This window comes from Somniosus microcephalus, chromosome 6 (assembly GCF_052327205.1).
Source record: "Somniosus microcephalus isolate GS21.2 chromosome 6, FLI_Smic_1.0, whole genome shotgun sequence".
NCBI lineage: Eukaryota > Metazoa > Chordata > Chondrichthyes > Squaliformes > Somniosidae > Somniosus > Somniosus microcephalus.
Genome location: NC_140992.1, coordinates 115,339,724 through 115,365,896, shown reverse-complemented (window position 1 = coordinate 115,365,896; position 26,173 = coordinate 115,339,724). Strand labels below are relative to the sequence as shown.

The following is a 26,173-nucleotide window of genomic DNA, read 5'->3' as shown; positions in this document are numbered from 1 at the left end:
CACAGACCACAAGAGTAAACTTTAACAGGACTTTACTATTCGAAGGTCAGGGCGAATCTGCCCAATAACTCATTACACAGCACTTATATACCGGTGTGGTCACCACCGGTATTACAGTATACAGCAGCCAAGATAAAGTAGTGCAACACCTAAAATAGTTCTCTTAAAGGTGGACGGTTACATACAATAGTTCTCTTAAAGGTAGAACGGTTACATACACTACAATCCTCCCTTTTTAGCTTACAATATACCTATTCCCCATTAAACATAACATCATAACATATATCCAACTTCATGTAAAAACAGTTCACAGATGTAGTCTCTGCGGGAAACAGTTCACAGATTCAGTCTCTGCGGAAAACAGTTCACAGATTCAGTCTCTGCGGAGGCGCCTCCTGCGCTTCCTGACTCGGTCCGGACAATGCCTCGGTGGTGTAGCAGTTCCCGGTGGTGTAGTCGGTTCACGTTGCTGGGGTGACTCATCCAATAGTCCTTCATCGGACTTAACAGCTTGAACTTTCGTAACTTCTGAACCAGCATTGCTGACTTCTAAAAGCTTGAGTACCTTGGGAAGTTTTTCTACTTCCAAACTGATTTGACTCAGTTCGGAGGGACCACGTGCGTGACCTGGTAGAGGTGATAATGGTTCAGATGGGTCATCTTCTTCTGCTTCGTCTTTTCCTTTCCTGCTTCTTGGAGACTCTCTGGGCTCCACTGCCAGCCGCATGCACAGTTCCTCCTCCTCTTCCTCCTGTTGCCGTAGTAGCGCCACCATCTCCCGGTGTTTCTTAGACTTTTTGTGATTCTTCATGGTTTTTGCACTTTGGAAGATTTCTCCACAAGCTGGGCAGAACAGGTCATCGTTATATTCGGTGTCGTCCAACAGGACATGGTAATAATCGGTGTCGTCCTGAGCTAGGCCAGCGAGAGGGTCTTCTATTTCCTCCATGCCCAGCTGGACGTTAGCCAGCTTTTGTCCCAAATCCAGACATCTCTCCTGAAGAGACTTCTTCATGTGTTCAGCTTCATCCAGCTTTTTCTGGGCTTCCTGCAAGTCTTTTACTAATGACCTCATTCGTGATTTCAATACTTCAACTTCATTCGGAGATTGACTGATCGTACTATTCAATCCCTCTACTGGAGCAGCTGTTTCAGCATTCTGTTGTTCTACATTGACGTGAGTCAGCGTACTTTTGGCATCCAAGGGCTGCTCTGCTGCAATCTTCTCAGTCTGTGTTGCAACCTCAGCTATTTCAATAACTTTTGAGAGCTCCGAACCCCTTTCCTTTGAAGATTGAAGCTCGTGTTCAAGTTTTTCCCATTTCAGAGTCTTGTCCCTCAGCATATGAAGGAGTTGGCTGACCGTTAACTCTTCTGACATCAGACGTTTCCCAGTAGCTGCAGGGCTGTTTGTAACCTTGCACTGGGGCTCCTTTGCTGCTTTTAATTCGCCATCATCCGCAGCCTCCACCATTCGAATTTCAACAAATGAATCGTCCGGTGATGCTGCACCCAACTTCAGTAGGAGCTCAGAATTCATGGCAACCAAATCAGCCTTTTCTGCCTGCAACCTGCTAACAAGCGCCTTCAGTTGCTGAACATCTTGCTCCACCAGATTAGAGCACGCACCTTCAGAAACCGAATCAGCTTTGATTCGTTTGGCCTCCTCGCGCAGACGGTTTGTGTGCTCCTGCTCCATTTTCTCCATCAGCTGCTTTTGTTGTCTTTCCAGATTCTCCCACTCTGTGTCAAAGAACTTTTTCGTTGCATTCATCTCTTGCTCAAGACGGCGAATCGTTTGTTCTAATTGCTGTTGTAGTTTGAAATGGAGTTGAGTTCGAGCCCGGTGTTCCTCAGAAATGTGCATGTCTGTAGACTGGATAGACTCAGAATTCTCTGTCAAACTATGTTGTTGTTGTTCAGTGGAATTCTGTTCTGAAACTTTGTTCTCCTCTGAAGCATAAGCATTTATGCACTCCTTCGTTTTTCCAACATTAGTCTGCAAGTCCATTTTAGACTTGTCTTTTGCACATGGGCTGGTCTTACCATCATCAGTTCCAGAGTCTGAGCTGATTGTCTTCACCGAGTTCTCACTCTTTATGGCTTTTAGGAAGTGCCAGTCCATATTTATTTTCCTGATCCACTCCCGTCCCAGAAGTGGTGGACCTCCCTCAGGTAGTACATATAAGTCCATTCCTTGGTGTTCTTTGCCCTTGTGTTTCACATTGACTTTTATCTTTCCGATGGGGTATACTCTTCGCCCCGTGTATGTCTGCAATACAATCTTGGTATCTCTCAAGGGAATATGTGAGAATAGCCGCTTGTAGTCCCTTCGGTTTATGACTGTTAGGGCTGATCCTGTGTCCAATTCCATTTTCACTTGGACTCCGGCTATTTTGAGCGTGACCCAGATAGTTTGTAGGTCAGCTTCCTTACTCACATTGTAAATTCTCAGACTACCCAGTTCCTGGCTGTTGGAGTCTGAATCCGAATTCTGTTCATCCGAACTCTTCTCAGCCACCTTGTGTACCTTGCTGCACTTTTCCTGTGGTGACTTTTTTTTGTTGCTGGTCTTCTTCCCTGACCAGCATACTTTAGCTATGTGACCAAGCTTGCCACATTTTCTACATTCCTGGTTTTTAAACCAGCATTGGTTCTGATCATGTGTTGTCTTCCCACAACGATAACATTTCGTTGTACCCGAAGCCATTTGATCCACGCTGAGTACCGCTGTCTTCAGCTGCATTTCCGCAGTGCCTCTTGCTGCGGCTTCGTGCGATGCTGCAATAAGGACAGCCTTATCAAGTGTAAGATTGTTCTCTTCGAGTAGTCGCTTTTGTGTTCCTTCCTTCGACAACCCGCACACGAACTTGTCTCTCAGTGCCTCTGTCAGATTTTCCCCAAACTGACAGTATTTCGCTAGTCTACGCAGTTCAACCAAGTACTCCGCGTTGCTTTCCTCTTTCAGTTGCGTTCTCGCATAAAATTTAAATCGTTCCGCTAACATCAGCGGTGTGGGGTTCAAATGATCCTTCAGGACAGCAACAATATTAGCGAAAGTCTGATCCGCCGGTTTAGCTGGTGATAGAAGATGCTTCAATAGCCCGTATGTCTTCGCACCCATTGAGTTTAGTAAGGTTAGAGCTTTATCATCATTTGCTATTTTATTGGCCTTACAATATATCTCGATGCGTTCTACATACGTGGCCCAATCTTCCACATCGGAATCGAAATCGTTGATGTTACCACGCTTAGGCATCTTCACAATCTTTCTGAGAAACAACAACGAAATTTTTCTTTAACTTTTTTTTTAAAATGGCGGTTTCCCGCGCTTATCTTCTTCCCCGCCTCCGAGAATGGTGGTTTCCCGCGCTTGTCTTCTTCCCCGCCTAACTGGCGGCTTCCCGCGTTTCTTCCTCTGGCGGAAGGGGTAAGCTTTGCCCTCGGGCGACGACCGCTGGCTTTCGGGGTTCGCAGCCTGCGCGCCGGCTTCAGTTTATTCTGAAGCGTGAGAACAGCTGATTTCGTTCCTTGTTCCCTTTTCTCAGCAGGGGCAACCGGGCGCTGGGGACAACCAGTTGGCAGCGGACAGTTCCAGCTCTTGGTCCTTTACGGAAAGCTGCTGTAAGCCGCTGGGCGGAATCTCGCTCGGTCTCCCTCGCACGGTCCCGTTCCCCCCTCGCTCGGGCTCTATCTCTCCCGCTCGCTTGCACGGTCTCGCTCGCTCTCTCGGGCTCTGTCTCTCCCACTCGCTCGGGCTCTGTCTCTCCCTCAGCGGCTTTCAATCGCGCCTCCCAGCCCTCTCACAGTCCGGTCCTTTCCTCCCCCGGCTGCGGCTGAGTTCTCCGCGGGTTTATTATTTTTTTTTTTTACCTCCCGCGCCTTACGATCCCGGTCGCAGCGCCTCGCGGCCTCGGTAGCTGCCCGGCCTTTTTCACCGGTCGCGGTCGAGCTGTCTCACGACACTGTTGCGTCTCCCAGCCCGCTTGTAGCCCGGTCTCTCACACCGGCTGTGTTCCCGCTTGTAGCCCGGTCTCTCACACCGGCTGCGTTCCCGCTTGTACCGCGGCTTCCGTGCCCTATGCTGCCCCAGTCTCAGCGCCTCTGGCCCCGACTTCTGTCCGGCTCCTTTCCCCCGGCCGTGGTCGAGTTCACCGCCCTTATATCCTCCGTTTCTTTTTATTTTCTCCCCTACTCACAGTCAACGTGGCCGACTTGCTTCTCGTGGCTGATCGGCTCACTCACCACCGTGATAGAAGGACGATCACTGCCTGTTGCTGATGGAAGGCTTCGTTTCAGAATTCTTCCTTCTTCCTTGCTCTGCAGACTCGAGTCTTCTCTCAGCAGAATGACGAGGGCGGATGCCTCTTCTCGACGCTCGTTAACTGCTTCGGATGTATCGCTGCCGCAGGGTAAGATCGAACTCATCGCCACTGTAAAGTCTGTGTGTTATATTGCGAATGACTACACAGACCACAAGAGTAAACTTTAACAGGACTTTACTATTCGAAGGTCAGGGCGAATCTGCCCAATAACTCATTACACAGCACTTATATACCGGTGTGGTCACCACCGGTATTACAGTATACAGCAGCCAAGATAAAGTAGTGCAACACCTAAAATAGTTCTCTTAAAGGTGGACGGTTACATACAATAGTTCTCTTAAAGGTAGAACGGTTACATACACTACAGGTTCTCCCTGTTCATATACCTTACTGTTAGTGGAAGATCCGCTGAAACCCTGGAAAAATGATGTACATGCTGGCCCGCTGTTTTAGCGAGGTTTCTGTGGCTCTTCCGCCAAAGTTACAGCCGACGAGCAGGTTAACCCTTGCGGAAATTGACCCCCTGAGTGTTTTCAGGCTCTTCAATTGTTGAGGGCTTAGCAGCCAAGCCCAATCCTGTCTTCACGTGATGTCCACACCAGGACTTTCCAACAGGGGTCACGGGTGAGGGATCCAGCAACGAGACCCTGACTGATTTTTCATCTGCCTAGTCCAGTGTGCTAAGGTCAACCTAGTGTCCACATTGAGATCTGCTGACTCCGCATAGGGAAAGTTGGGATCTTCTACACTATATAACTAGTTTCACAGTGGCCTTTACCAATGGGGCCATTGGGAGACAATGCAGTTTCCTGTTTCTTTGCTATGCTGTAGAATGCTGGAGCTCTGAGGTTGTCAATTTGTGTTGTATTACCAGACTGTTTATACAGGGACTCACAGATTGAAACACTGCTCCAGTTTGTAAATTATAGTTTACAGGAGGCTAACAACCCAATCAAAATGTTTGTGTTGCAGAGAGCACTTCCTCGAAGGGTAAGAAGGTACGCTGGTGTACCATTGGTGAACTGGAAAAAAAGAAGTGTGACAGTTGGTGGGCAGTAGATTGCACCACAGGCCCCAATGCTGAGGACTGCATCAAACAGATCATGGTAAATGACAGCAGTGTTTTACAAAACCTGTTTCATGTTTATCCAGTTAAGGTTAGCAAATGGAAAAGTTTTCTATTTTCTTTTACCCCAGGACCAACTACAGCACGGGATAGCTCCAGAGTAAAGCTCCCTCTACACTGCCCCATTAAGCACTCCCAGGTCAGGTACAGCACGGGATAGCTCCAGAGTAAAGCTCCCTCTACACTGCCCCATTAAGCACTCCCAGGTCAGGTACAGCACGGGATAGCTCCAGAGTAAAGCTCCCTCTACACTGCCCCATTAAGCACTCCCAGGTCAGGTACAGCACGGGATAGCTCCAGAGTAAAGCTCCCTCTACACTGCCCCATTAAGCACTCCCAGGTCAGGTACAGCACGGGATAGCTCCAGAGTAAAGCTCCCTCTACACTGCCCCATTAAGCACTCCCAGGTCAGATACAGCACAGGTTGGATACAGAGTAAACCTCCCTCTACACTGCCCCATTAAGCACTCCCAGGGCAGATACAGCACGGGATAGCTCCAGAGTAAAGCTCCCTCTACACTGCCCCATTAAGCACTCCCAGGTCAGATACAGCACGGGATAGCTCCAGAGTAAAGCTCCCTCTACACTGCCCCATCAAACACTCCCAGGTCAGATACAGCACAGGTTGGATACAGAGTAAAGCTCCCTCTACACTGCCCCATCAAACACTCCCAGGTCAGATACAGCACAGGTTGGATACAGAGTATGTTCCCTCCTCACTGAGGCACTGGAGAAGGTGCAAAAAAGATTTACTAGAATGATACCAGAACAGAGAGGTTACACCATCAGGAAAGATTGAATAGGCTGGGGCATTTTTTCTCTAGAAAAGAGAAGACTGAGGGTTGACCTGATAGAGGTCTTTAGGATTCTGAAAGGGTTCGATAGGGTTGACGTAGGGAAGATGTTTCCACTTGCAGGCAAGACCAAAATTAGGGGCCATAAATATAAGTCACTAATAAATCCAATAGGGAATTCAGGAAAAAGCTTCTTTACCCAGAGTGGTTAGAATGTGAATCTCGCTACCACAGGGAGTAGTTAAGGTAACAAGCATAGATGCACTTAAGGGGAAGCTAGATAAATACATGAGGGAGAATGTAATAGAAGGATATGCTGATGGGTTTACATGAAGAAGGCTCGGAAGGGGCTCGTGTGGAGCATAAACACCGGCTCGACCTGTTGGGCCAAATGGCTTGTTTCTGTGCTGTAAATACTATGTAATACACTGCCTTAGCAAACACTCCCAGGACAAGTACAGCATTGATCAGATAAAGAGTAAAGTTCCCTCCACGCTGTCCCATCAAACACTCCCAGGTCAGGTACAGCACGGGTTAGCTACAGAGTAAAGCTCCCTCTCCACTGTCCCATCAAACACTCCCAGGTCAGGTACAGCACGGGTTAGCTACAGAGTAAAGCTCTCTCTACACTGTCTCATCAAACACTCCCAGGTCAGGTACAGCACAGGTTAGATACAGAGTAAAGCTCCCTCTCCACTGTCCCATCAAACACTCCCAGATCAGGTGCAGCATGGGTTAGATACAGCATAAAGCTCCCTCTGCACTGTCCCGTCAAACACTCCCAGGTCAGTTACAGCACAGGTAGATACAGAGTCAAGCTCCCTCTACATTGTCCCATTAAATCTTCCCAGGGCAGGTACAGCATGGTTTAGATAGAGTTAAACCCTCTCTACATGACTCCATTAAGCGCTCACAAGTCAGGACATAGCATCATAGAAAAGTTATGCTGAGCCTTTATAAAGTGCTGGTTAGGCCACTGGAATATTGCGTCCAGTTCTGGTCACCACAATTTAGGAAAGATGTGAAGGCACTTGAGAGGGTGCAGAGGAGACTTACCAGAATGGTTCTGGCATCATGACATCAAGGCTGTCTAATCTTTCGGAACAGGGGTAAGATCCATGAGCCACAACCAGTGACGTGGGCTACATATGATTTAGCAGTGAACAACAAATAACCCAGCAATATATGCTTTCTATCTTTAAATTGAATTACTATTTATTCAGGAGTCAGTGTTGCCAGCACTTGGTTTTTGACCTATTAAGATTCACAATTCACCTGAGAAATTTAAACACGTAGAAAATCAAGTTTTAAATTTCCCATTTGATTCAAATATTTAAACCAAATGGGCAGGATCTTCTGCTGGAATTTCGCTGGCTTCCCAATAGAACTCCAGCAGATGCGTACAGAAATTTCTTTGGGAGCCCGCTTGCCTCCCCACTTCTGGGTTTTCCCACCAGACATGAGAGAGGATATAGAAATACATCTAACCTTATATGGGTGAGCATATTCCAAAGACATGTAAGTGGTGGGTATTTGTCATTTGCACCCTAGTAACTCTGGGTGCTGAAACTGCCAGTGCATTCCTGGTAACAATGGTGCAGTGGTGCTGGGCGACCTTTTTAAACTTTAAAGGGCCACTGTAGCTTGTTCAATTGATTGAAAATGATTGATTATATAGGCTGAAGTGTTTGGAGCAATTTTTTTTAAAAGAAGGAACTTTGTAGTGAGACACTGGGCTGCTGGCCATGCGACGTTACAAGTATTCAATGCCTGTTGCTGCTACTTTGTGTCACCCCCACCCACACGCCCAGAAACAAGAGTCCCGCCATGAGCCTCCCTGGAGAATTGGCCAAGCATTTCTGTTAGGTGAAACTCCTACCCTACCGAAGTTTCAGCGGATTCTGCCAAAGGGAAAAATCCCAGCCAGTATTTCCAAGATCACAGGATTTGAGAATGTTGATCATACTGTGCATGGTTCTGATTGACACTGACATAAAAACAGCCTACCCATAACATCAAAAACCTACCTTCCCCATGCATAAAAACCCACCTGCCCATCTTTAAAAAGCAAACTCCCCATAAATAATAAAAAACAACTCTGCCAGACATAAAAAATCCAAACCTCCACATACAAAAAACTTGTACGCAAAAAAATCCAACCACCATATATAAAAATTCCACTCCCACACACACAAATCTAACCCCTCCAGTCACAAAAATCCAACAATACCATACACAAAAAAACACTATCCCAAAACACAAAATACAACCTTCCCATTCACATAAACTCAGACCCCTACATGAACAAAAACTTAGACAGTCTCACGCATGAAAACCTGGACCTTCTCATACACAAAGACCCAACCTAGGCATTGTCATACAGAAAGATCCAACCTAGGCATTGTCATACAGAAAGACCCAACCTAGGCATTGTCATACACAAAGACCCAACCTAGGCATTGTCATACACAAAGATCCAACCTAGGCATTGTCATACACAAAGACCCAACCTAGGCATTGTCATACACAAAGATCCAACCTAGGCATTGTCATACAGAAAGATCCAACCTAGGCATTGTTATACACAAAGACCCAACCTAGGCATTGTCATACACAAAGACCCAACCTAGGCATTGTCATACAGAAAGACCCAACCTAGGCATTGTCATACAGAAAGACCCAACCTAGGCATTGTCATACACAAAGACCCAACCTAGGCATTGTCATACAGAAAGACCCAACCTAGGCATTGTCATACACAAAGACCCAACCTAGGCATTGTCATACACAAAGACCCAACCTAGGCATTGTCATACAGAAAGATCCAACCTAGGCATTGTCATACAGAAAGACCCAACCTAGGCATTGTCATACAGAAAGACCCAACCTAGACCTTCTCATACACAAAGACCCAACCTAGGCATTGTCATACAGAAAGATCCAACCTAGGCATTGTCATACACAAAGACCCAACCTAGGCATTGTCATACAGAAAGACCCAACCTAGGCATTGTCATACAGAAAGATCCAACCTAGGCATTGTCATACAGAAAGATCCAACCTAGGCATCGTCATACAGAAAGACCCAACCTAGGCATTGTCATACAGAAAGATCCAACCTAGGCATTGTCATACAGAAAGACCCAACCTAGGCATTGTCATACAGAAAGACCCAACCTAGGCATTGTCATACAGAAAGGTCCAACCTAGGCATTGTCATACAGAAAGACCCAACCTAGGCATTGTCATACAGAAAGACCCAACCTAGGCATTGTCATGCAGAAAGATCCAACCTAGGCATTGTCATACAGAAAGACCCAACCTAGGCATTGTCATACAGAAAGACCCAACCTAGGCATTGTCATACAGAAAGACCCAACCTAGGCATTGTCATACAGAAAGACCCAACCTAGGCATTGTCATACAGAAAGATCCAACCTAGGCATTGTCATACACAAAGACCCAAACTAGGCATTGTCATACACAAAGACCCAACCTAGGCATTGTCATACAGAAAGATCCAACCTAGGCATTGTCATACAGAAAGACCCAACCTAGGCATTGTCATACACAAAGACCCAACCTAGGCATTGTCATACAGAAAGATCCAACCTAGGCATTGTCATACACAAAGACCCAACCTAGGCATTGTCATACACAAAGACCCAACCTAGGCATTGTCATACACAAAGACCCAACCTAGGCATTGTCATACACAAAGACCCAACCTAGACCTTCTCATACATAAAGACCCAACCTAGGCATTGTCATACACAAAGACCCAACCTAGGCATTGTCATAGAGAAAGATCCAACCTAGGCATTGTCATACACAAAGACCCAACCTAGACCTTCTCATACACGAAGACCCAACCTAGGCATTGTCATACACAAAGGCCTAGAAATTCACTTGGGCGCGGGCAGCTCGCTCGCGCCCAAAATTAGCGCTGGGCGGGGAGGCATTAGCGCACGCCGTATATTCGTCTTCTGCGCCCCAATTCGGAAGCGGGCGCTATACCAGGGTGTGCCCGCCTCCGTTTGGGGCGCTGCAACTGAATATCGGCGCGCTAGTTGCTGCAGCGCCACCCGATGCGGTACGGCAGGCTGCGGTACTGCAGGCCTCCTCCTTCTCTTAAGGGGGAGGTGCCTGCAACGGCCGGAGCCCCGATCGTGAGTGCCGGCAAAAGAGCCCGGCACAACGGAGAAGTGCCGGGCTCCACGGAAACCAGCCGGCAATGCCGCGGGGGGGGGTGGAGGAGGCCGGGGAAGGAGGTGCGGGCAGGCGGCCGCCGAATAAGCGGCCGGCCGCACCTTCCGCTTTAAAGCACCCCACTATGGCAGCAGGACGGCCCCGTTTTCTGGTCGCTGTTTGCGCCCGCTTCGGAGGAGGCGGCCGCAAATAAATATGGGGATCGGCGCGGTTTCGGGGCGTTACGGGCCACCGCGCACACCGATGACATCATCGGTCCCGGCGCAGCGCTAACGGCTACCGCCGCCAATACCGCTACACTCAATTTCCACGCTACCACCCCGCCGGCGCAAAAGACCTCTTTAGGCGCTAAGTGGGCGCAAGGCCCACTGAATTTCTAGGCCAAAGACCCAACCTAGGCATTGTCATACAGAAAGATCCAGCCTAGGCATTGTCATACAGAAAGACCCAACCTAGGCATTGTCATACAGAAAGACCCAACCTAGGCATTGTCATACAGAAAGACCCAACCTAGGCATTGTCATACAGAAAGGTCCAACCTAGGCATTGTCATACAGAAAGACCCAACCTAGGCATTGTCATACAGAAAGACCCAACCTAGGCATTGTCATATACAAAGATCCAACCTAGGTATTATCATACAGAAAGATCCAACCCCATACACAGAAATTTGGCACTCCCAGCAGAGAAGTATGCAGGTCTTAGAAATGGTACTATAATATGGTAGCCCTATCTCCAACCCACGCTTTATTCAGGCAAGGCTTCCATGTTGTGTATGTGGAATCACTGAATCTATGCCAAAGTGTCTACAGTCTTGATTTCCTTTTTCAGGATAGCCTTTAAAGTTTTATGCATGACAGATGTCAGGCTCACTGGCAACTTCCAAGACAATCTTTTAGCCCTTTTTAAAGATAGTTGTTATATTCCCTTCTATCTAATCCTTTGATACAACTTTAGATTCTAATAATTTCCTAAAGATCCCCATCAGAACGTGACCACTTTCCTCAGCTATTTCCTTAAGTGCTCTTGTGTGCAGGCCATATGGCCCTAGCCTTGAACGTTTCTGTTTCTTCTTTATCAGTAATTAATATTGTTACTAAAAGTTCTTCCTCATTTCCCGGAAACTCAAACCTCACTGCTGGGATCGAGTCAGTGACTTCCTTCATGGACAGTGTTACAATGAAGTTGTTCAGGGTATCTGCCAAGTCCTAGTTTCACATATCAACCTCCCCATTTGTGCATTTCTTCACTCTCTGTTGACTGCAGATGTACTTAAAGAAACATTTTACATTACTTTTATGTTTACTGCAATCCTAACCTCATTGTCTATATTTGCCCGACCAACCAGTTTTTTAAAACAGTCTTTGCCCTATTCTTATCTTCCTGTGTGTCTGCTGCTGAACCTGAAGATCTATGTTTGATAAACACCCTCTACTTTTATTCCTTGCATTATTTCCCTTGTTGCCTACAACGACTTCCTCTTATTCCGATTGTGTTTCTTACCCAATGATATAAATTGATCCTGTAATTCCTACATTGTGCATTTAAAAATGTACCATTTCTCTCCAAGCTTTGGTCTTCCAACAATCTATTCCAGTCCAGCTCTATTAACTGCTTCCGCACTCCTTCAAAATGAACAACCATTATCATGCTTCCTCATCCCCGGTGAGTCTGACACCAAACTCAGTTATGTTATGTTCATGGTTTCCAAGATGGCCTTCAACCATAACTTGTTCAATCATTTCTTGTTTGTTACACAAGCACCTTGTAGAAGTTAACGGTACCCCTGAAAACTCTACTTCTGTGGAGGGCTCAGAATAGTCTCAACAGCTTATAGCTAAGAAAAATCAAGAGACTTCTTGGCAAATCTAGAAAAGTCATGATTCCTGTTCACAACTAGAGCATTAATGCAGGAGGGAAAGAGCTGGAATCTCTCCTGACTGGCCACACAAATTATTGGCTTCATGTACCAGGTACAAATATGGAGGGAAACCTATGGGTTTATGCTCTGGGCAGACAGGAGAGAGAGTGACACACTCACACACACTAAATAAATTCTCTGGTTGCAGATTGGTGTCGCTGATGCAATAAGTCTTGATGGTGGACAAGTCTATGTTGGAGGAAAGTGTGGCCTCATTCCTGTCATGGCAGAGTATTATGACAAAAGTAAGTGTCCTGCACAAAATTTTAAATTGCTATCTTCACTGCATGAATCTGGGGCTTAAATAACATATGGCATGGATCCTTGTGTGGAGATGAGAACACTAGTACCTTGGTTCCTCAGCTTAAATAGTCCAACCCAAGCTCATTCCCTTTGCGAACCCTCTGCTTTTGAAAAGGAGGAACTTGTATCATGGAAGGATTGGAAGGATGTGACCCGTAATAGGCTCTTCTGATATCACTGTATTGTGAGCCTGGGCTTATTCTTCAAATCATTCAGTTGGCTCTTCTACATCCTAAACAGCTTCATTCCCTCATTGGGTAGTCTTCACTTCATTAGGCCTGTAAGGTTTGCACAGTGTTGATTTTGCATAGAATTTATGAAGCTCTGCAAAGTCAATGGCCAGGATTTTCATTGGGCCGTGGAGGCGTGATTGGAGGCGTGTGGGGTTTAAAATTGCGAAAACTGGCAGTCGGGACCCCCCCTGCCTGGTTCCTGACTCCGAGCAACTTTAACTCAGTCGTGCCTAATGGTCTCGACTCTGTCCCACCTCCAACAGGCGGGATAGGTTGTTAAGGCCCTTAACAAGCACTAAATAGCCTCTATAGTCCTACTTTGAAAGGCCCTTGCGAATTTAACCCTTTTCCCACGTAAAACACGCCTGGTGGGAAACACGATGGTGAAACCTGGCGGGAGCACTATTGGATTGCTGACTATCAGATGCAGGTCAACCATTAAAGAGGAGATTTATTCAGCCATCATTTGCAGGTGGCAGGGCTTTGTTGTCTCAGGACTGGGGGAACTTTTAGAAGGCATAACCATAGCTGTGGAAGTTTGGAGCCTGACACCCATCTCTAGTGTGACCTCCTGGGAAACCCCTCTCGCCACCCTCACTGAGCGCTTCCTCAACTGAGGCATATATCAGAAGCATGGGAGCCATTTATTTCCTTCCCTTTTGGGCATTAGATGAGCTCGAGCACCAGCCGCAGCACCAGCAGAACCAGAACAACAGCAGCACCAACAGCAGCAGCAGCAACAGGAGGGCCAGGCTGCTGCTCACCCACCTGAAGCTGCACAGACCAGAAGGGGCCAGCGCTTGGAAGCCCGTCGGCACAGGAGATACCCCTCAAACAGGGTCTACAGACACAGGGTCAGCTACCTCAACATGTCTGAGCAGCAGTGCCAAAGGCAGCTCCGACTTTCGCGAGAGGTAGTGAGTGACATCTGCGCAATGCTGCAACAAAGTGAGAATGAAGGAGTGAGTGTAGAAATTCCATAGCATCGATACTTAGAAGGAGACAAAGATGGAGTGAGGTGGCAAGACCAAGGGCCCTCCCTGTGTGTTGTCAGTTGCTTGCATAGCATCAGAGTGATAGGGAGTGTGAGGGCTGCATAGTCGAATAGTTATGTGAATGTGACCATAGAGAGAAAGGGAATGGGTAAGGGTGCATGGATGTCAGTGTCAAGTGGGATGTGGAGGAAGAGATTGCTGAAGCTGAGTGCTGGTGAGGAAAGGCAATGGGGATCAGAGTGAGGGCGATGGGAAAATCATACTCACTTTTCCAGTGCGGAGAAGGTCATGAAATCTCTTGCGGCACTGAATCCAAGTTCTGCGGGTGACTCCCAAGGAGTTGACCTCCTCAGCCACCTGCATCCGCACTGCCTTGGTCTGCTTGGGAGGCCTCTTCCTCCCCGTAGAAGGGAAGAGCACCTCCCTGTTGGCTGCAGCCCCATCTACTAAAGCTTGCAAGGCCACCTCATCAAAACGAGGAGCTGATCTGGGTCTCCCGCTTCTCATGGTGCCCCCAGGTCCCTCTCACTCCACAGTCAAAAAGCTTGGCAGTCTGCAGAAGAAGCAAGGTTTGCTGTAGACCTTAAATGCAGCAGCAATGATGACATCATCGGAGGCAACTTTCAGTCAGGGGAAATTCATTTGCCAAGGGTTCCCACACGTTGGAAATCAATTGGACAATTAAGTTAAAATTGCATCTATCTCCCACATCCATTTAGATTTGTGTGGATAACACAAAATGTGGATTACACAACACCAACCTGCACCTGAATGAAAATCCAGCCCAATGGATCTGAGGTGTTTCATAGAATTCTCCTACAGCCTAGGTGGAGCACTTTTATAAGGTAGTTCAGATGGCTCTAAACCTGACGGTTTGCACCTGGGCGGGACCGGAACCGGAACCGATGTCCTAGGGGGAGTGTTTGCTAGTGCTGTTGGGGAGGGCTTAAACTAAAATGGCAGGGGGTTGGGAACCTGTGTAAGGAGACAGAGGAAAGGGAAGCAAGGATAGAAACAAAAGACAGGAAGGAGACAAGCAGAAGTGGAAGGCAGAGAAATCAAGGGTGTAAATCAAACAAAGCCACAGTAAATAAGAATTCTAAAAGGACTAAGAGTGTTAAAAAATCAAGCCTGAAGGCTTTGTGTCTTAATGCGAGGAGCATTCATAATAAGGTGGATGAATTAGCTGCGCAAATAGATGTAAACGGATATGATATAATTGGGATTACGGAGACATGGCTCCAGGGTGACCAAGACTGGGAATTCAACATCCAGGGGTATTCAATATTCAGGAAGGACAGGCAAAAAGGAAAAGGAGGTGGGGTAGCATTGCTGGTTAAAGAGGAGATTAACACAATAGTAAGGAAGAATATTAGCTCTGATGATGTAGAATCTGTATGGGCAGAGCTAAAAAATACCAAGGGGCAGAAAACATTAGTGGGAGTTGTATACAGACCCCCAAACAGTAATGCTGAGGTTGAGGATGGCATTAAATGGGAAATTAGAGATGCATGCAATAAGGGCACAGCAGTTATCATGGGTGACTTTAACCTACTTATAGATTAGGCTAACCAAATTAGTAACAATACTGTGGAGGAGGAATTCCTAGAATATATGCGGGATGGTTTCCTGGACCAATATGTCAAGGAACCAACTAGAGATCAGGCCATCTTAGACTGGGTATTATGTAATGAGAAAGGATTAATTAGCAATCTTGTTGTGCGAGGCCCCTTGGGGAGGAACGATCATAATATGATAGAATTCTTCATTAAAATGGAGAGTGAAGTAGTTGACTCAGAGACTAGGGTCCTGAATTTAAATAAAGGAAACTACGATGGTATGAGGCACGAGTTGGCTAGGATGGATTGGGGAATGTTACTTAAAGGGTTGACAGTAGATAGGTAATGGCAAACATTTAAAGATCGCATGGATGAACTACAGAATTTGTTCATCCCTGCTTGGCATAAAAAATAAAACAAAAAAGGTGACTCAACCATGGCTAACAAGGGAAATTAGGGATAGCATAAGATCCAAGGAGAGGACATATAATTTGGCCAGGAAAAGCAGCAAACCTGAGGATTGGGAGCAGTTTAGGATTCAGCAAAGGAGGCCAAAGGGATTAATTAAGAGGGGGAAAATAGATTATGAGAATAAGCTTGCAGGGAACATAAAAGCTTACTAAAAGCTTCTATAGATATGTGAAGAGAAATAGATTGGTCAAGTCAAGCATAGGTCCCTTGCAGTCAGAATCAGGGGAATTTATAATGGGGAACAAAGAAATGGCAGACCAATTAAATACCTACTTTGGTTCTGTCTTCACAAAGGAGGACACAAATAACCTTCCAGAGATGTTGGGGAACATAGGGTCTAATAAGAGGGAGGAATTGAATGAAATCAATATTTGTAGGGAAATGGTGTTAGGGAAATTGATGGGATTGAAGGCCGATAAATCCCCAGGGCCTGATAATCTACATCCTAGGGCACTTAAGGAAGTGGCCCTAGAAATAGTAGATGCATTGCTGGTCATCTTCCAAAATTCGATAGACTCTGGAACAGTTCCCATGGATTGGAGGATAGCTAATGTAACCCCACTATTTAAGAAGGGTGGTAGAGAGAAAATGGGGAATTATAGACCAGTAAGCCTGACATCGGTAGTGGGGAAAATGCTAGAGTCCATTATAAAAGATGTAATAGCAGCACACTTGGAAAACAGTGACAGGATCGGACAAAGTCAACATGGATTTACAAAAGGTAAATCATGCTTGACTAATCTACTAGAATTTTTTGAGGATGTAACTGGTAGAATAGATAAGGGAGAACCAGTGGATGTGGTGTATTTGGACTTTCAAAAGGCTTTCGATAAGGTCCCGCATACGAGATTAGCGTGTAAAGTTAAAGCACATGGGATTGGGGGTAAGGTACGGTCTTGGATAGAGAACTGGTTGGCAGACAGGAAGCAAAGAGTTGGAATAAACGGGTCTTTTTCCGAGTGGCAGGCAGTGACTAGTGGGGTACCGCAGGGATCAGTGCTAGGACCCCAGCTAGTCACAATATATATAAATGATCTAGACGAGGGAACTAGATGTAATATCTCCAAGTTTGTAGATGACACAAAGCTGGGTGGGTGTGTGTGCTGTGAGGAGGATGCAGAGAAACTCCAGTACGATTTGGACAATTCGGGTGATTGGGCAGATGCATGGCAAATGCAGTATAATGTGGATAAATGCGAGGTTATCCACTTCGGTGGCAAAAACCGTAAGACAGATTATTATCTGAACGGCAATAGATTGGGCAAAGGGGAAGTGCAATGAGACCTGGGTGTCTTTGTGCACTAGTCGCTGAAGGTAAGCATGCAGGTGCAGCAGGCAGTTAAGAAGGCAAATGGTATGTTGGCCTTCATTGCGAGAGGATTTGAATACAGGAGCAAGGAAGCCTTGCTGCAGTTGTACGGGGTCTTGGTGAGACCACACCTTGAGTATTGTGTGCAGTTTTGGTCACCTTATCTGAGGAAGGTTGTTGTTGCCATGGCGAGAGTGCAGCGAAGATTCACCAGACTGATACCTGGGATGGCAGGAATGACGTATGAGGAGAGATTGGGTCGATTAGGCTTATATTCACTAGAGTTTAGAAGAATGAGAGGGTATCTCATTGAAACTTATAAAATTCTAACAGGGCTAGACAGACTAGATACAGGAAGGATGTTCCCGATGGCAGGGGACTCCAGAACCAAGGGTCACAGTCTAAGGATAAGGGGTAAGCCATTTAGGACTGAGATGAGGAGGAATTTCCTCACCCAGAGAGTGGTGAACCTGTGGAATTCTCTGCCACACAGGGTGTTGAGGCCAATTCATTAAATATATTCAAGAAGGAGTTGGATTTATTTCTTGAGGCTAAAGGAATCAAGGGATAGGGGGAGAAAGCGGGGACAGGGTACTGAATTTGGATGATCAGCCATGATCTCATTAAATGGCGGAGCGGGCTCAAGGGGCCGAATGGCCTACTCCTGCTCCTATCTTCTATGTTTCTATGTAAAGAGCTTCAGGAACAGCACAAAACATGTAACTCCATTTAAAATATAAAGCCACAATCTATATTATAGTCCAAAGTGTTTATCTAAAAATGAGAGGCTGTAGGAGTGAAATGTTAAGGAATTGGACAGGTCCGCCTCAAGTAGTATCTCAATCCATATATCTATAATAATGGCCCAGAAATTCCAGAACGGGGCTTGCAGCGCGTGCAAGCCCCGTATTTGCACTTACCCCGCGCTCGTGCCGATCAGCTTCTGGGACGCCTGAACTTGCAGAAATAGAAAGCACATTCCCGGGCAGCGTATGACGTCACGCCGCCCAGGAGTGCAGCCAGCGCGAAGCCAGGAGCGTGCAGTGTAAGTGAGACACGCCCCTTGAGGTCTCAGTTTCACTGGACACGCCCCCAATGTTTCTGTCAAGCTGCTAAGGATTTTTACATGCGAAGCAGCAGTTTAAATAGGTTTTTGGAAGTTTTTTGAAGATTTTGGTAACTTTTATAAACTTTTTAAAATGTTTACATTATTTTGAGTAATCTGAAGTAGTTTTAAAGAGAATTAAAGCAATTTAAAGACTTTTAAAAGCCCTAAAAGAATTTTTTTAATTCCATTTATTTATTTAGCAATGTGTCATACGTGTCTTCACACTGTTCCCTTTGGGGAACTGTATGAAGTGGTGGAAGGATTTATGGCCATGATTAACGCTCATTCCGTGACCGTAACCACCTTTGAACCAGCCATTAGGGCGGTTAGTCCTATGGCGGGAGGGTTTTACGGGCTCCCACAAGCTATACAAGGAGGGGGGGCCACCCACACCCACGGACGCAAATATCCCACTGGATGTCAACCCAGAATTTAGAGCCGGAGCTCCGACTCCACTTGCCGGGACTGTCTGGAGCGGGGTTCGAAACCCTACCCTGATCTGGCCCAGCGACGGGGATCCTACCGCTATGACAAAGGCCCAATCCAATTAGCAACGTGAAATGGCAGCATAGGGCTCCAGTCACGGGGAGGGAAAAGGCGCAGGAAACGTATGGGTGTCACCTTTTGTGCGGAGTGGGCCTTTTGCGTAGCAGTAAGCATCCCCGTCGCTGGGCCAGAAGGAGTAGGGTTTTGAACCCCACTCCAGACAGTCCCGGCAAGTGGAGTCAGAGCTCCAACTTTAAATTCTGGGTGGACATCCAGCGGGATACTTGCGTCCGTGGGTGTTGCTGGCCCCCCCCCCCTCAGATGGGTTGTGGGAGCCCGTAAAACCCGCCCGCCATAGGACTAACCACCATAATGGCTGGTTCAAAGATGGTTACGGTCACGGAATGAGCGTTAATCACGGCCATAAATCCTTCCACCACTTCATACAGTTCCCCAAAGGGAACATTGTGAGGATACGTACGATAATGACCTCTTGCGCAATGCACCTCCTTGGGCCCTCAGTCGCAGATGCGAGGGGGCAAGTCGTGCAATTGTTCAATTTTTTATTTTATTGACATGTAAAATGTTGGCCCAATAATTCCCTTCCAAATGCGCTAGTACGGTCGGGGTACTTACGCATCTGGCCGGATGAAATGCCGGTTTTCAGCATTCACAGTGCATGTGGGGAAAACCGGCATTTCCTGTCCTCTGAACGAAGGGGTTCAGAGGCAGAACGCGTGCGACTGCACAGGCAGCGCGTGCGCAGTATAATTCGCCGCTTTCATTAATGCTTTCAGTGAGGTCCAGTCATTACAACTTACACATGAAAAAAGCATGGGTACAGTTGCTCCACAGGCTGCGGAGGAAGATATTTCTTATCGTGGAGCTTCTGAAAGTATGTATGTCTGTATATATTCCTTTGCGTGTTATGTATATATTCCTTTATTTATGTGTATGAATGTATTATTTAATTATGACTTTCAGAGAAAGTAACTTATTGGAAAATCATAATTAAAAACATACATTCATACACATTAGTAAAGGAATATAAAACATACATACATATACGTAAAGGAATATATGTGGACATACATACATAACTCATTCTCACATTCCATTCACACAGCCACAATTGCTCCTTCTACCTACCGTTCTGAAAGCCCTTTTAAAAAAAAAATTTAAACTTTAAAACTTACTTAAAATTTCTTAAAATAACTTCCCTCCCTTTCCCAAACAAAAATATTGCATTTCAAAAGCTCCACGATAAAATATATCTTCCTCCGCAGCCAATGAACAACTTTACACTTGCTTTTTCCAAGTGTAACTTCTAAGGACTTACCCTCACGGATTTCATGAATGAAATCCACGAAGTTCACTGCGCAAGCGCTGCCTGTGCAGTCGCACGCGCTCGAGGTCTGGAAATGCCGGCGTTCCCCGCATGCGCTGTTCATGCTGAACGCCGGCATTTCCAACGGCCAGAAGCGTGAGTAAGCCGACCGTACTCACGCTTCTGGCCTGGAATTTCTGGCCCATTGTGATTGGGATGGGGAGTCCATTACTCATTCCTTGTGTGTACCATGTGAATGGGGCTGGAGCTTCATGACTCAATCTATGTGTGTATGGTATGATTGAGACTAGGGATACATGATTGGTGTGGGTGCATGTGCGCGTGTGCTTGCGCGAATGCGCAGTGTGACTGCAGCTGGGTGCCAGTGCCTCACTGTGTGTGTGTCCATAGTATGACTGGAGCTGGGGAGGATTCATTCCAAGCTCATGTGTGCTGCAGGCCATTCGCTTGTAATTGTTTTTTTTAAATTATACTTCTTTTCTCTCTGCAGACAATCCTCAACCATGCGAATCCTCAGCAGTAACCACTAAGATACGTAAGTGTTAAAACATTTACTTCCTAGACAAATCTCACTAAATCTGTTTGGTCACTGGCAATGTGCATCATATACGTTCAACACTAAAACACTGTCACATTGTTACCTGGGAATGAGCGCCACATACAGTGAACATTAAGGCTGCTGTTCTTGGAAAAGTGTCATATGATCGTTAATGGTCACTGGAACAGGCAGGTGAGGCCTTGATTAAACTTTACAGGTGATGGACGGCCCCTCCTACATTTAAGTGCTGCCTTGGATGGATTGTCTTCTCTCTCCCTGGCAATGTTTCAGTGGAACTTGGGCAACAAGTGGTTCAGGGGCCCATTCCATCAGGTCTGGGCCATTTTTACACCCTCTGATTTCCAACTGGATGTTACAGGTGGTGTTCAATAAGTCTGCACACAGAAGGGATGGCATGTTGCAATAGCCATGTGATGGAAATATCTCGTCCCACATATATTCCATCACCGCAGTGCCGGATGCAAGGGATACCTTGATTCCAGCATTGCTATGGGCAGCAGACAGGGTGGTCGGGCATTAAAATTTTAAAGGCACAAAAAAAACGTGCAATCAATAGCACCAATTTTGAAAATGTAAAAGCAAAATACTGTGAATGCTGGAAATCTGAAATAAAAACAGAGAATGCTGGAACTACTCAGCAAGTTTCAGGTTGATGAACTTTCGTCAGAGCTGGAAAAAGTTAGAGATGTAACAGATTTTAAGCAAGATCTTTTTTCTCCCCTTGTCCAGTCTCTTCCCACCTACATCTGCGACTCTTCCGACACCCTCCGCAATTTTAACAGTTTCCAGTTTCCTGGCCCCAACCGTCTCCTTTTCACTGTGGACATCCAATCCTTCTACACCTCCATCCCCCACCAGGATGGCCTGAGGGCGCTCCGCTTCTTCCTTGAACAGAGGCCCAACCAGTCCCCATCCACCACCACCCTCCTTTGCCTGGCTGAACTTGTTCTCACATTGAACAACTTCTCCTTTGACTCCACTCACTTCCTCCAAATTAAAGGTGTTGCTATGGGAACCCGCATGGGTCCTAGATATGCCTGCCTTTTCGTCGGATATGTGGAACATTCTTTGCTCCAGTACTCAGGTCCCCTCCCTCACCTCTTTTTCCGGGACATTGATGACTGTATCGGTGCCACCACCAAACACATCTTTCCCTCCCCTCCCCTTTCAGCATTCCGAAGGGACCGCTCCCTCCGTGACACCCTGGTCCACTCCTCAATTACCCCCAACACCCCCTCCCCTTCCCATGGCACCTTCCGGTGCAAGCGCAGGAGATGCAACACCTGCCCTTTTACCTCCTCCGTTCCCACTGTCCAGGGTCCCAAACACTTCTTACAGTTGAAACAGCGATTTACTTGTACTTCTTGCAATTTAGTATACTGTATTCACTGCTCACGATATGGTCTGCTTTACATGGGGGAGACCAAATGCAGATTGGGTGATCACTTTGCGGAACACCTCCGTTGAGTCTGCAAGTGTGACCCCGAGCTTCCGGTCGCCTGCCACTTTAATTCTCTGCTCCACTCCCACTCTGACCCCTCTGTCCTCAGCCTCTTACACTGTTCCAACAAAGCTCAACGTAAGCTCGAGGAGCAGCACCTCATCTTTTGATTAGGCAGCTTACAGCCTTCTGGACTCAACGTAGAGTTCAACAATTTCAGACTATAACCTCTGGCCCTACTTTTTCACACGGCAGCTGTTGGTGATTCTGCCATTCCCATTTACACCTCTTCTAAACCCATCTTTTGTTTCTTTACTTGTTCTATTACCATCTCCTTTTGCTTTGTACAATCATACCTTTTGTCATTTAATCTCTCCTGCCTTCCACCCCATCACAGACCTTCCCTTTTGTTCTTTCCTTCCCCTCCCCTGCCCATTGCACTTGCTTAAAATCTGTTACATCTCTAACTTTTTCCAGTTCTGATGAAAGGTCATCGACTTGAAACAATGGCCCAGAAATTAGGTTCGGGAGCTTGCTGCGTGTGCAAGCCCCCGATGTGCACTTACACTGCGTGCTGGCCGTTCTGCTCCCGGGACGCTTGGAATTCCTTTTTTCAGTTGATTACTCCTGGGCAGCGTCTGACGTCACGCCGCCCAGGAGTGCAGCCAGCGCGAAGCCTCGAGCGCGGAGTCTAAGTGAGACACGCCCCTTGAGGTCTCCTTACTATAGGCCACGCCCCCAATTTTTAACACAAGCTGAAAAGCAATTTCACATGCAGAGCAGCATTTTAAATACATTTTTTGTATTTTTATTAATCTTTAGCTAACTTTTATAAAGTTTTAAATACTTTTACATTATTTTGAAGAATGTAAAGTAGTTTTAAACAGAATTAAAGTGTAGTTATTTTGATGAGCCAGCTGGGATCACGTGGGCACTGGGCAACCAATGGGAGGTTGCAAAAGTTCATTCATGAGTTTGATAGTAAGAACTGTCAAACTCATGAAAACTCAGGGTGCCCAAAACAGCACTTAAACTACAAATAAAAGTTTTAAAAAATCCCAATAAATAAATGAACTATGAATAACTGTAAAAAAACTATTTTAAACAATTAATCAAATTTTTGAAAAAGTAATTTTTTAACAAATCGGGTCTAAAAATACACTTACCTTACTGTAAATTCTTTAAAAATAATAAACCTGTTGAAAAAAAATTCTAAATTGTATTAATAGACCACTTACCTGTAAAACTAAGTACTTACATCTGGTTTTTTCAAGCGTAAAAACCGGAGGCCTTTACGGATGGGCAACCCTTTACAAAAAAAGGAATTTCAGCGCGCACGCGCTGCCTGAAACGTCGCACGCGTTCCGCCTCTTAACCCCTTGGTTCAGAGGACAGGAAATGCCGGTTTTCAGCGCATGCGCTGTGCATCCTGAAAACCGGCACTTCCATCGGGCCCACGCGTGAGTACCCCTTCCGTACTCACGCGTTGGAACCCGAATTACTGGGCCGTTAACTCTGTTTCTCTCTCCACAGATGCTGCCTGACCTGCTGAGTATTTCCAGCATTCTCTTTTATTTGAAAATGTAATATTGTTTTGAATCTATCATACAAATTTACAGCCCAGAAGGAGGCCATTTGGCCCATCATGTCTGTGCCGGCCGAAAAAGAGCTATCCAGCCTAATCCCACTTTCTAGCTCTTGGTCCATAGCCCTGTAGGTTACAGCACTTCAAGTGCATATCCAAGTACTTCTTAAATGTGATGAGGGTTTCTGCCTCTACCACCCTTCCACCCTTTCAAGCAGTGAGTTCCAGACCCGCACCACCCTCTGGGTGAAAAAGATTCTCCTGAACTCCCCTCTAACCCTACTACCAATTACTTTAAATCTATGCCCCCTGGTTATTGACCTCTCTGCTAAGGGAAGTAGGTCCTTCCTATCCACTCTATCTAGGCCCCTCATAATTTTATACACCTCAATTAAGTCTCCCCTCAGCCTCCTCCGTTCCAAACAAAACAATCCCAACCTATCGAAACTTTCCTCATAGCTAAAATTCTCCAGTCTTGGCAACATCCTTGTAACTCTCCTCTGAAACCTCTCTAGTGCAATCACAGAAGAGGTTTTATCAGCAGCACAGAGGCTGCTGGTCATGTTATGCAATCCAATCTCTGTCCACCCCTCCAGACAGACGTGCCAGCTCCCCACTCCTGCTGCTCACCGTGCTCTGCTTCTCCAGGCTCTGCTGTCCGAGTCAGAGGCACCCAAATTATTTTAAGGACCCCGCATTCAGAGAGCACCTTTATGGTGGGCAGAAATCCCAATGACGGAAATGATGCACTCCGATTCTGCAATAGCAGTAACTCCAGTCCCTGAGTACTGCATTGGAGGGTCAAACTAGATTATGTGATCAAGATTGGGATTGGAGCTTGAAGCTAAACCTTCTGGCTCAGAGGAAAAGAGCGCTGCTGAGACTTGGCATTGATGGAACAATAGAACATAGAAGTTTACAGCACAGAGCAAAGTCATCCAGCCCATCAGGTCTCTGGTAGCTCTTTGCTGGGGCAATCTAAAACTAATCCCACTGTGTCACTCTCTCCCCATAGCCCTATATCCTGCTCTGCTTTAAATATTTATTCACTTTTCCATTAGGGCTGTTAAACATGTTTGTGTTCTTCTCACAGCCTCTTACTATGCTGTGGCCGTTGTAAAGGACCCAACACTGAGCTGGAAGAAACTGAGAGGGAAGAAGTCCTGTCACACAGCTGTCGGGCGTACTGCTGGATGGAACGTTCCCATGGGATCCCTGATTGCAAACAACACAATTAATGCTTGTGACATTTATAATTGTAAGTGTGATTCCACATTTCTCTCCCGTTGTGAAATGTTCAATAGCTCGAGCTAATGCTTTTCCTGTGGAGTTGCGCAAGGGCAAAATTAAAAGTAAACATTCTCTCTCCATGTTGATTGGGAGAGCTTTAGAAACTAGCAAAGGATGACCAAAAAATTGATGAAAAGGGAGAAAATAGAATATGAAAGTAAACTAGCAAGAAATATAAAAACATATAGAAATAGAAATACAAGTGTGTAAATAGGAAGAGAGTAGCAAAAGGAAGCGTTGGTCCCTCAGAGGCTGAGACAGGTGAAATTATGATAGGGAATAAGGAAATGGCAGAGACCTCAAACAAATATTTTGTATTTGTCTTCACAGTAGAAGACACAAAAAGCATACCAAAAATAATGGGGAACCAAAGGGCTACTAAGAGTGAGGAACTTAAAGTAATTAATATCAGTAGAGAAAAAGTACTTGAGAAACTAATGGGACTAAATGCCAACCAATCCCCTGGACCTGATGATCTACTGCTTAGGGTTCTAAAAGAGGTGGCTGCAGAGATAGTGGATGCATTGGATGCATCTTCCAAAATTCCCTAGATTCTAGAACGGTCCTAGTGGATTGAAAGGTAGCAAATGTAACCCCACAGTTCAAGACAGGAGGGAGAGAGAAAACAGGGAACTACAGGTTAGCTTGACATCAGTCATCAGGAAAATGCTGGAATCCATTATTAAGGAAGTGGTGACAGGGCACTTAGAAATTCATAATATGATTAGACAGAGTCAGCATGGTTTTATGAAAGGGAAATCATGTTTAACAAATATATTAAGAGTTTTTTGAGGATATAACTAGCAGGGTAGATAAAGGGGAACCAGTGGATGTAGTATATTTGGATTTCCAAAAGGCATTTGATAAGGTGCCACATAAAAGGTTGCTACGCAAGATAAGGGGTCATGGGGTTGGGGGTAATATATTAGCATGGATAGAGGCTAGGTTAATGGACAGAAAACAGAGAGTAGGGTCATTTTCTGGTTGGAAGGCTGTAACTAGTGGGGTGCCACAAGGAGCAGTGCTTGAGCCCCAGCTATTTACAATCTATATTAATGACTTAGCTGAAGGGACCGAGTGCAATGTGTCCAAGTTTGCTGATGATACGAAA

At 46.0% G+C, this 26,173-nt stretch overlaps 1 protein-coding gene across 1 annotated transcript in view; it reads left to right on the top strand.

The window, feature by feature from the left end:
- The window catches only part of LOC147116019 (serotransferrin-1-like), a 250,161-nt gene that overhangs the window by 198,296 nt on the left and 25,692 nt on the right, over nucleotides 1-26,173 (top strand). Inside the window, exons 9-12 of the mRNA XM_085990729.1 lie at nucleotides 5,298-5,431; nucleotides 12,524-12,620; nucleotides 20,678-20,722; nucleotides 24,866-25,030. Of these exons, the coding sequence (XP_085846855.1) occupies nucleotides 5,298-5,431; nucleotides 12,524-12,620; nucleotides 20,678-20,722; nucleotides 24,866-25,030 (441 nt within the window). The remainder of the gene's footprint in view (nucleotides 1-5,297; nucleotides 5,432-12,523; nucleotides 12,621-20,677; nucleotides 20,723-24,865; nucleotides 25,031-26,173) is intronic.